The sequence below is a fragment of the Ambystoma mexicanum genome, chromosome 11 (genome assembly GCF_040938575.1).
Source record: "Ambystoma mexicanum isolate Mex_15411 chromosome 11, UKY_AmexF1_1, whole genome shotgun sequence".
In the NCBI taxonomy this organism is placed as follows: Eukaryota; Metazoa; Chordata; class Amphibia; order Caudata; family Ambystomatidae; genus Ambystoma; species Ambystoma mexicanum.
The window spans coordinates 162,881,093-162,893,223 of NC_090934.1; the positions used below are offsets into that span (position 1 = coordinate 162,881,093).

General features: G+C 47.7%; 1 protein-coding gene across 8 annotated transcripts in view; it reads left to right on the plus strand.

The window, feature by feature from the left end:
* STK40 (serine/threonine kinase 40) overlaps window positions 1–12,131 on the plus strand; it is an 856,346-nt gene that overhangs the window by 468,397 nt on the left and 375,818 nt on the right. For all 8 annotated transcript variants that reach the window (XM_069622689.1, XM_069622690.1, XM_069622691.1 and 5 more), the window contains one exon: window positions 10,302–10,445. In XM_069622689.1, coding sequence (XP_069478790.1) covers window positions 10,302–10,445 — 144 coding nt within the window. The remainder of the gene's footprint in view (window positions 1–10,301; window positions 10,446–12,131) is intronic.

The window sequence follows — 12,131 nt, forward strand, 5'->3', positions numbered from 1 at the left end:
TACTTGGCTAATCTGGGGCTCCAGGTAGGCACGATAAAGGGTTATTTAGCAGCGCTATCTATTTTCAAGCACTGCTCAGAGGAAGAATCTTACTTCAAGATACCCTTGATAACTCAATTCTTAAAAGGTCTAATGTGTTTCCTCCAATACAAGTACCTGGGTGGGACTTAAACTTGGTACTAAAGTTCCTCACATGCATTACATTTGAGCCTTTACATTCCTGTCCGTTAAGGATCCTTACTTTAAAAACAATACTTCTTGTGGCAATTACATCAGCCCACAGGGTGAGTGAGTTGCAGGCACTTTCTAGTGGTCCTCCTCACACCATCTTTTATAAAGATAAAGTTGTCCTTGGCGTTAAACCCTTTTTTCTTTTTTTCTTTTGACAAATTGTCTTGGATTTTCACCTGTCTCAAAAAATAACACTTCCTACTTTTTGCCCTCCTCCTCGTGCAAGTAAGGAAGAGGAGAGGCTACATAGATTAGACCCTAGAAGGGCTCTCGGCTTCTATATTTCAAGATTGGCAAGATTACATCAGTGTGACCAACTTTTTGTGGGCTACACTGCCCGCAAATTGGGAATGGCAGTGACTAAGCAAACATTATCTAGATGGGTAATTTTGGCTATAACTGAATTTCATAGATTGGCTGGGAAAGCTCTTCCAGATGGGCTGAGGGCTCATTCAACCAGGGGCATGGCGACTTCAACAGCACTTTAAAGGGGTGTCTCAGTGCAAGATATTTGCGCAGCAGCCACATGGTCATCCATGCACACTTTGACATTATGCTCTAGATTCGACTTCTTCACAAGGTCTTTTTGCTAAATCAGTACTTCATTCTGTACGTGACTAATATTTCTGTACTCCCACCTCCGATACAAAACTGCTTTGGGAGTCTTTCTAAGATGAGGAATACGTGGGAGGACACAATCCATTCGAAGAACAAGTTACTTACAACTGTAAAGTTTTTTCGATTGGATGTTCCTCCCACGTATTCCTCATCAACCCTCCCAGCCTACGCCACAGTACAGTTTATGTGGTTTACACTCAAAATTCCTTTAAGGCTGGGGTCAAAAGAGGTACGCCATTGGCTACAATATACAAAAAAAAGAACTGAGGCAAATGGGCGTGCTGGAGACATTTATACATTGGATGATGTCGGCGCTCGACGGATGCCGCCGAGGGACAATGACGCTGCAGCCTTAAGTGGAGCGCCCCAAAGTTGAAGGTAAGGATATATCTAAGATGAGGAATGTGTGGGAGGAACATCCAATCGAAAGAACGTTACAGTTGGTAAGTAACTTGTTCTTCTGTTCCCCGAGGTGAGTTCGTAAGAATGGAAACAAAATGGGCACTTCAAATAGCGGCGTTAGGTAATTACATCATCACGTAAAAGGTTGTATTCTTTTCACTAAAAATGTACCTATTTCAGAATTAAGTGGTAACTGATTTGTGAATAGATGGTTGAATTAGAAACATTCAAACCCCATTGATGGCGCTTCAAACTTTTTGTGCATGTCACCACAAACCAATCAGATCAAATCAAGACATCTCTTAAATAAGATATTATGAATAGACTAAGATGTTGGGTCCAAATCAATCTGGTGATGGGACCAATAAGTATAAATTATCAGTGGTTTCTCAGATTTAGAAAACCTCACTGTTCTAACAATAAATAGTTATGGTTGAGTACATTATGGAATGTAATGATGCTATTTGGAGGGGATTGGGTCCTCCGACGTATTCCATATCTATGACAGATAATCACCACAGCTCTGCTGCTTCGGAAATTCTTTCTGCGTCAATGACGTAGATATGATGTCCTCGAGGGCCTCCGTTGAGCCGACGTCACCGGCTGTTATAAGTAGGACGCACGATGCCCGTAGCCTCAGTTCCGTTTTTTCCGCAAACGTGTTTGCTTCAGAGATCTCGGCGCGCCACAGAATTCTTCTGAATTCTGTTCTTTCGGTTCCTCGAACCTGTTCGTTTGTGAAGATCCATGATGTCTTCGTCGTCTTCTACCCCACGGCCGGGTTTTAAGAAGTGTCGGGACTGCGGGTCCAAGATGTCGCTGACTGACTCGCACAGCACCTGCCTCTGGTGCCTCGGGGAGGACCACGACATGGATGACTGTGTAGACTGCCAGTCGCTTACATCGAAGGCCTTGCGGGAGCGTAAGAAGAAGCTTTCTGTAGGTAAGGTGGCCAAGCCCCGGAAGTCGAAATCCACTGGGCTTTCGACTGACGATTCGAGGGGCGACTCTCTGCATTGTCGGTGTAGGTCCGGGGGGTGGGGGGGGTCTCGGTCCAGGAGCAGGTCCTGCCATTCCTCTGTCTCTTCGAGGCACTCACAGAAGCGCCATCACTGGTCGCGTTCCCCTTCCTCGTCCGAGGACTCCGCCTGTCGGCGGGTTGCTTGTCCCAACAAGCATTCCACTCCTGCAGAATGGGATTCATTTCGGCAGGAGATGATGGCGATTTTTCAGTCGTAGGGCTCCGTTCCGTCCACGCCATCGAAAGACGCCAGCCGTGACCGTGCTAGAGACACCACTCGCACGCCGTCGGGTTCGAGCAGTCATCGCGATCACCGGGCACCTTCGAGGTCCCGGTCGGACAAGGTTGGTCTCTCTAGACATGCCCATTCCAGGTCCCAGTCATCGACGCCCTCGGCACCGTCTGAGTCTGTGAGGTCTTCGAAGAAGACATTGACGCATTCGTTGCCGAGGTCGTCGAGGGACTCTATCGAGGCTCCGCCTCTGAGGAAGCCAGCAACGCCATTGGCGCCCAGGCTGTCGAAGGACTCACTCGGGGCTCTGCCCTCGAGGACTGTCGGCGCCACGCTTGACGTTGATGCTGATTCCATTGACGCCTTTCGAGGCTGCTTTGTTGGAGCTACCCCGTGGCACGGTGGAACCCCCTAGAAAGGCTCTGGCCAAGGCTAAAAATGTCTGTCCTTTTTCTGTGCCCTCATTCCAGCCTCTGGATTATATTTCTGAAGTGGATGAAGGGTCTGAGGAAGGTATGGTTCCTGACGAGATTTTGTCTGGTCATAGCCAGATTGAAGACCTGAGGCAGTCGTTGCACGACGCCAGTGGTTTGGACACCTCTGCGGAGGTGGAGTTCTATAGGCCTGAGCCTGGCACCCATGCCAAGTCCTCGTACCAGCGCCTTATGTCGAGGGTAATCAAATACTTGGGGTGGTATGCGCCACCAGTGGATTTTCTGCAGGATGACCTGGCGGATATCCTCGACCAAGTTCCACCAACTGACCCGGTACTGCCATTCCATATGGCCTTGCAAAGAGGATGGCAGCGGCTTGACTGCTCCAGAGAGTCTCCCGGCAGTGAGCAAGTCTTTACCGCGAAAATACCGCCCAGCCAGTAGCAACCCCTGCTACTTGACCACGCACCCCACTCCGGAGAGTTTGGTGGTGCAGGCGTCTACGGCCCCAGCAAAGCAAGTGTCGTACCCTACCATCCCTCCTGATGGGGACGACAAGCATTTTGATGGCGGGGCAAAGAAAGTGTTTTCTTCAGGGGGTATGGCTTTACAGGCAGCTACGTGTGTGTGTCTGTGTGTGTCTGTGTGTGTCTGTGTCTTGTCACATTTCACGCACACTCTGTGGAACTGTATTTCGTTAGCGGCTGAACATATTTCCGAAGGGGAGGAACGGGATGGTTTTCTTGCTATTGTGCAGGATGGCAAGGATGCCATGTGTCAGTCCATTCAGCCAGGTCTGGACATGGCAGATTGTGTCAGCCGGTCCATGGCGGCGAGCACCGTAATACGCAGGTTTGCGTGGTTGCGGAAGTCGGGGTTTGCTCCTGATGTGCAAGCCTGGCTTCTCGACATGCCCTTTGATGGTGAACATCTTTTTGGCAGCAAGGCTGACGAGAGCCTTGAGAGGTTGCAGACCTCCAAAGCTGCAGTGAAGTCGTTGAGCGCTTCAGTTCGCCAACCTCCGCCTTTTTAGTCCTAGGGACAGCAATGGAGGGGAGGTTCCTTTCGATATTACTAGTCTTTTAGTAAATCGAGGGGAGCTTCAAGTCAAAGGGGCAAACGTCAGAGTACCAGAGGTGGAAAACAAGGTACTCGAGGTGCCAAGGCCGCTCAGGCAGTTGCCTATTTACCCTCAGGCAATGCCGCAGCCGCTTCAGCTCAGTCATGAGGCCATGTCCCATGGTTCGCCGGTTAGGGGAAGGCTGGCGCAGCATCTTGTAGAATGGCGTGCCATTACTTCAGATGTGTGGGTTCTGGAGATCATAACCCACGGCTATTGTCTTCCTTTCCGGCAGAGGCCTCGCTACAATCCACCGTAATACGCAGGTTTGCGTGGTTGCGGAAGTCGGGGTTTGCTCCTGATGTGCAAGAATCTCTTTGAAGAGTCGGGATCCGCTCCTTGTGCAGGAAATGCAATCCCTGCTGGAGAAAGGCGCCATAGAACTGGTGCCTGTAGCAGAGTGGAACAAGGGATGGTCTTCCCCTTAATTTTTTGATTTCAAAGAAAGACTGGGGATTGAGACCCTTCATGGATTTGCGCGGTTTGAACAAGCTCCTCAGGAAGGACAAGTTCAAGATGGTTACTCTTTCTCAAGTCCTCCAGGCCCTTCAACTTCAGGACTGGTTGGTGTGTCTCAACCTCAAGGCTGCTTACTTTCATGTGCCGAACCATCCCAAGCACAAGTAGTACCTGAGGTTTGCGGTTGGCGACTCGCACTTTCAGTTTCGGGTCCTGCCGTTCGGATTGACCTCCGCCCTGAGGGTCCTCACCAAGTTCATGGTGGTGGTGGTGGCAGCGTATCTCGGGAAAGTGGGGATTCACATCTACCCCTATCTGGACGATTGGTTGATCAGGGCGCGCTCTCCCGAGCAAGTCCTGGATCATCTGTCCGTCACTTGTCGCTCCCTTCACAAGCTGGGCTTCTCCCTCAACTTGAAGTCCCACTTGACGCCAACTCAGCAGTTCCAGCACATCGGAGCAGTGCTCGACACGTCCCTGGGGCAGTGTTTTCCTCCCCAGGTGAGGGCTCATCACATTCAGCAGATGGTGCACAAGTTTCAACATGCCCAGAGTCTCCCAGCGTTCGAGTTCTTGAGGTTGCTTGGCCTGATGGCATCCTGCATTCTTCTGGTGCCAGAGGCCAGGTTGTGGATGAGATCTCTGCAATGGGCTCTGAAGATGCAGTGGTCACAGTCCTCCGGCAGGATGTCGGACCCCGTTCAGGTGCCGCCCTCGGTCGCCCAGGAACTTATGTGGTGGGCCGTCGAAGGCAATCAGATGAGGGGGGCTTCATTTTGGCTACCCTGGCCGGAGGTGACGATCGTGACTGACGCATCCCTCAAGGGATGGGGAGCTCATGCCAAAGAGTTGAGTCAGCGGTCGTTGGTCTCTGTCGGAGTCCAGACTCCATATCAATCTGTTGGAGCTGAGGGCCGTCAGGCTTGCGCTGAAGGCTTTTCTGCCGACTATGCGAGGGAAGAATGTCCCGATTCTGACAGACAACAGAGTAGCCATGCACTACTTCAACAAAAAGGGGCGGGGGCAGGGTCACTTCCTCTGTGCAGGGAGGTGATGCAGCTCTGGTTCTGGGCCATCCAGCAGGAAATTTCGCTCTCGGCAGTTCATCTGGTCGGAGACGAAAACGAGACGGCGGACGCGCTGAGCAGGGAGAGTGCAATCTTTCACGAGTGGGATCTGACTCGGGAGATTCTCCTGGAGATCTTCGCCCTTTGGGGGACCCCTCAAGTGGATCTTTTCGCCTCCAGTGTCAACCGGAAGTGCGAAAGGTTCTGCTTGCGGGAATTTCCTCCAAGAGGAGCCTTAGGGGACGCGTTTGTGGTTCTTCCCACTGCTGTACGCGTTTCCTCCAGTCCCCGTCATCCCGCAAGTGCTGCGGAGGTTAGAGGTTCGGTGTCCGGATGATCCTCATTGCTCCGGCATGGGCCCGGAGGACGTGGTACCCGGACCTTCTTGACTTGTCCATCTGCCCTCCATGTCGTCTTCCCTACCGAGACGATCTGCTCTCACGGGAGGGGTGTCAGGTTCTCCATCCAGAGGTCCGATCCCTCAACCTTCACGCTTGGCTTCTGAAAGGTTGAGGTATAAGGATTGGGACCTCCCTGAAGACGTGATGGAGGTGTTGCTTTTGGCCAGACGGCCTGCAACAAAGTCCCTGTAGCGTTGCCATTGGAGAAAGTTCTGCGACTGGGGCAGGGTTAAGAATGTGGATCCTTTTTCATGTGACATTCCTGTGGTTCTATTTTTTTTGTTGCTTTCGTTAGCCCACAAGGGCCTGCAAGTGGGTACCATTAAAGGTTACCTGGCGGCGCTGTCCATATTGAAGCGCTTGTCTGAGGAGTGTTCTTATTTCAAAATTCCTTTAATTTCTCAGTTCCTGAAGAGGCTCCCTAATGTGTTCCTGCCGTCACCTTTCCAGGTGCCGGGTTGGGATTTGAACCTTGTTCTAAAATTCCTAATGGGTGCTCCATTTGAGCCTTTACATTCTTGTCCTTTGAGACTGTTAACCCTTAAAACTGTTTTTTTAGTTGGGGTTACTTCCGCTCGCCTAGTGTGTGAGTTGCAGACACTTTCTGTTAAGCCACCCTTCACTGTGTTTCATAAGGACAGGGTTGTCCTTAGGGTTCGTCCTTCATTTCTTCCGAAAATGATGTCGGAATTTCATTTTAGCTAGAAGGTCATTCTTCTGGCATTTTATCCTCCTCCGCATCCTGTTAAGGAAGCGGAGAGGCTCCACAGGTTGGATCCTAGGAGAGTTTTAAGTTTCTACATTTCACGCATGTCCCGGGTCAGAGTGGACGATCAGCTCTTTATTGGTTACGCTGGAAGGCGTTTGGGACAAGCTGTTACTAAGCAGACTTTGTCTAGATGGATTATCTTGGCAATTTCTGAATGTTACCGCTTGGCGGGTAAGTACCCTCCGGTATGCTTACGGGCCGATTCTACTAGGGGTATGGCTGCCTCTACTGCCCTGCAGAGGGGTGTTCCTATTCGTAACATACGTGAAGCTGCCACATCGGCTTCGGTCCATACTTTTGTACAACACTACTCCCTAGATTCTATCCATGGGCAGGATCTGGCTTTTGGCAAGGCGGTCCTTTATCCTACAATTTGATTGGGCATTCTAAATTCTTTTCCCTCCTCCATACGTTGGTACTGCTTTGCGAGTCTCTCATAGATATGGAATACGTCAGAGGACCCAATCCCCTCAAAGAACAAGTTACTCTTACCTGGTAACGTTCTTTCGATGGGATGGAATTTCTTATGCAATTGCAGCTTACGTTTCCGCAAGGCTTTCTGTGGTCATACTGGCAGACGATTTGTGCCACACGTTCTGGGGAAAAAACTATAACTGAGGCTACATGCGTCGTGCGTCCTACTTTTAACATCCGGTGACGTCCGCTCAACGGAGGTCCTCGAGGACAGCGTATCGACGTCATTGACGCAGGACGCAGACGCCGGAATTTCCAAAGCAGCATAGCTGTGGTGATTACCTGTCGTAGATATGGAATACGTCGTCGGACCATCCCATCGAAAGAACGTTTCCAGGTAAGAGAGTAACTTGTTCTTTTCTATTTGACTGATGTGAATCAGATGAACAAATTGTCTTGTGATTATTATAGAATTGAATACTGATTATATGTTTGAATTTTCTTCTGTAGATAAAAATTGAAAGTATAACACGCCCCTGAAGAGAATTTTCTCAAACTCTTTGGGCAACATGAATATTAAAATTTGATGTGAATTGAAAACCAAATTGTGGAGATTACTTAATGTAACAAAATTAGGCAATCTAATGTTAGAAATTGAAATCAGTGTAGTTCTATGAAAATAAGTTGACTTCGAGTCAAAAGACTAAACATCTATTCCAAACTGTTTGGCTCATCTATTGAGCTATTGAAAGTGTGCAGGGGACAGGAGTTCCCCAACTGGAAACTTTTTCTGGTTCCCTCCCACCCCTTCTCTCACGCTACGCAGCCAGAATGAAATATAAATCCTGTGTATAGCAATGTGCGTTTGAAGCGCGTTTCGATGGGGACTAGCAGCTGCACACATGACAACTAAGAAGCCTGCTTCAGACATGTATTTACATGGGACATAATACTTTCACCAAATCCTATGGAAATCTTGAAACATGAGGGAGTAAGTCCCGACCTTTAAAAGGGAAACCTTAAAAATAGGTGCACTTTCATTGTATTGTTTGGGTTCTGTGACCTTTGAATAGTGATGGGTTTCTTTCGCCTAGATGAAGCCGATGTATTGCGAACATTTGCACGTGCACCAGAGGGTAAATGTTAGCATTAGCGATATTTTATAATACATATGGTCAGGGCATTGGAGGCATCAGAGAAAATATGTGGTCAAAAGCTGGTAATTATGATTTGCTTGAAGTGACTCATTGATGTATGCCAGATCCTGGTTCACTGGCCAACATTAATAGGATGTGGGTTAGCTATTCAACTTACCTATAATTAATATGGATATAAGTGGTCATTTTTTTACAACGATTCAAATTGTGCGCACCAACAATTGAGGTTTCTGCTAAACCTTTATCTGCCATCTGGGATTCCATATTTGTCCTTCTGGCCCTTCCTGAGGTTGTTTGCATGGAGCTGAGGTCTGTCGTGTTTTCAGCATGTGAATTCTAGGCGGACACATGCTTGGAAAGCGTTCTGTACTTTTAGCTTTATTGGGAGATTTCAGGCACTTGCCGTCTGGTAGCAGCGGTGAAAACATGGCACGTGTGTAAGGAACTGAGCTCAGCAATCCCTTTTCCCTGTCTTCCAAAACTGGGGAACAAGGAAAGTACTGGCTGCAAGGCTCAAACGAGGGAAAAAGGTTTCCCTGGAAAAAACCCTCGTAGTGGTGCTCCAGAAGTCTGTTGCTGATCCGGTAGTAGAAGGACTCGTTTGGCACTGAAGTAGCTGAGCAGGCCGGATTAAGGATGAGCCGACCAGTGAGGTGATTGTAGAGCAGGAGCAGCTCAGTGAAGAGCGACTGGCAAGAGTCCAAGAATAACGTGGTGGCAGAGCAGGAGAGTGAATGTACAGAAAATGATGGAAATAAGTCTGGTAGGAGAGTGGCAAGGAGAGAAAGGGGGGTACTTCAAGGAAAGAGGAAACTAAGGAAAAGGAGCATTCATACACAGGAAGGGGTACCTGATTGAGACGCAGCGACCCAGAGCACAGAATCCCATTTTACTGTGCGGTGGCAGCCAAAGGAGGCGGACGCAATGTTGAAATAGGCTAGACCGCGCAGTCAGTCTGTCAGTGTCGTGAAGGAACAATACTGTAGATCCGAGGCCAGCGTCTCTAAAGCGACAACGGAGAGGCACATCAGACATTTATTGGTGACCTACTGCGAGTGGGAAGTTGAAATGCTGTTTTCCTGTGTATGTTGAACAGGCAGTGGGCATGAAACCATGCTTCTGCAGTACCGCTGTGTTTGTCACTGGTGTCAGACTTTCAATTAGTTTCTTTGACATGCTGGGCACGCTGGTAACAATAGCATTGTACGTATTACCTTTGCCAGGTGAAGAGAAAAACTTTGCTGTGTTGATGATTTGGGGGCGAATAAAGAAGGGTTTAAACTCCATCTCATTGGGAGGTGAGCCCTCCCCACCAGTATGCAAATTGTTCTTAGGGTCTTTATCAGATATTGGGTGTGTAGGGTTGCCTACTTCGATGTGTAGTTTGGTGGACAGGGACTACTAGAGGACTGCTTCTGTCCTTTGGAAAGGCAATCAGTCTGTTACCTGCCATGTGTCTGGGACCAGTACAAAATGGCCAGGAAAGCCTCCCGCAGGCCCAACATCCACTGGCTCTGTTTGGAACCCGGCCCGCGATCAGTGCACCAGTGGTTCCCAGTACCAGGCAGGGGATACTTATAACCAAAATTGTTACTCTGGTTTACTGTTGGCTAAAAAATATTTTAAAATACTATATATAGAAGGGAAAGAAATATTCTCAGAAGTTAGATCGGTCTCATTTATATTTTGAACTTGATGGCTTTTAAGCCAGCTAGTCTTTAAAACACGATCTGTCTGGAACGGGTGGTTCTAAAAAATGGATGACATTTGGATCCATTCAACGTACTATGACTTATAACTTGCTCATGTGAATAATGCAGGTTCTTTTAATTGCATTTATTGACGAGGCCCTATTTGAATTATTTTTTTTTTTTAGAATTTTATTGTTTGTGAAAGTTTCTATTTTTAAATGTTTTAATTAGACTTAAAAAGATATTTTAAATCATAGTGTAATGTGTTTCTGGTTCCTTTGTAAGATCTTGACATTGGAAGAACGAAATGACAAAGGCATAGAAACACAAGAGGAACGCCAGGGAAAGATGTTGTTGCACACAGAATATTCTCTTCTTTCACTTCTTCCCAATCAGGACGGTGTGGTTCATCACCATGGACTGTTCCAGGTAAGTCAATCTTTCAGTTCTGTGATCTTGGTACTCAAGGGTAGTCTTAAAACAACTGCCCTTGAGTTCTCACATATAGCCGGCACAACCCAGGAATAAATAAAACGATCACATTAGCTCTACCAATGTATGTAAAAGGTGTTCAAAACATAAATGTTATTTGCCTGCAGCAGTTCAGACACTTAAAGCAAAGATTCTCAAAATAGATGATATAAACATCCGCAAGTAGCGACAAAAGTAATGGAATGAGAGGTTGAAGAACAGAAGGGGATGAAGAGGCTGTTTTAGTCAGGTGAAAGAATGACTGTAATTTGAGTGCATGTTGGCAGTAATAGCTGTGTGGTGTAGGAGAATTTACTGATATGGCTGTCTTGCAAATGAGCAAACTTGATAAAGGCTCTTTGGTATCTTACCATGGAATAAATGTTGTTTGCTTTTGACTGGTCACTTGTGATTTTGTGCCAGGTGGTTAAACTGATTTGAGACTAAGGCATCGAACACTAGGGGAGCAGTTCCACTATACAAGTCAACGCAACATGAGGAGATGCAATTTATTCATTTTATTTATTTAATTGTTTTTTTTTATAACTCACCTAATACCATACCCGAGTTCGGTTTATAAGCACTGATCCAGGATTCAAACTTAGGTTGCTCTGCGTGGTCTTGCTTCCAAGACCAGCGCGTTGCCCCTGTGCTATCCTGCGTTCAATTTGTCATGCTCCCATTACCACCCTGCTCCCCAGAGTCCTTTACCCCATCACTTCCCTCAGAACCCTTTTCCCCCTTTGTTGCCAAATAAGAACAGTATGTGGGCCATGGCCAAAACACTGACATTCACCCCTGGTCCTTGGCTAGGCCTATGGAACTGATTAGTGAGTGTCTGGTGGTAAAGGCAATGTGTGGTGAGTACAACACTGCAGCTCAATAACTGAGGCCTGGACTACATTGCCCATGAGCTTGTACCAGGGGTCCTCCGATCCTAACGTATAAATTGTAATCCAAAAAAGAGCACTCACTGGGCAAGAATCCACGCTGTTTTATTACAACGCTATTTTCTTTACCATTTTCTCTTCGAACCACACCAGCACTTCAGCAGGGCACTGGACCATCCCTCGCCCATTGTGGTACACCGAACCCTGTATTTGCATTAAGAGCCTGGTGTCGGACCATGGTATGTCATGACCTGTTCAATTCTTGCGTATTATTCTGTTGTGGGCCATGACCACCTGTTTTTCCCCTTGTGCTCCTTCGTTGTTATATTCTAATATGGGCTTGGCATCCTTTCCCTGGGCCATGCTTTCTAGTGGAATATCGCTGTCTGCTTACACCTCCTCCCCCCTCATCTATCTATTGCACTTCTACAGTGTGCCCCTGGAGCAGCCCCCTTTTTTTTGCACAGGGACATATGCATCAGACAGCCCCCTCTTCTACTGTCTGTTCCCGCAAAGTGTGGTATTAGTAAGCACACATAGCATGTGCCATTGGTGCTTCCTCAACCCACCCTCTTCATCTCCTTGTCTCATACATTTTCAGACGCAAGGTCTCCTCCCTCTCCAATAGCACTATAGAATTCATCAATAATAGATATACTTCTTTTGGTGCATGTCTCCCCTCCACGATCAGCCGAGTACCCCTACTACACCTATGCATTAGAAACCAGACAAGGAAGAGAAGACAGATGACGGA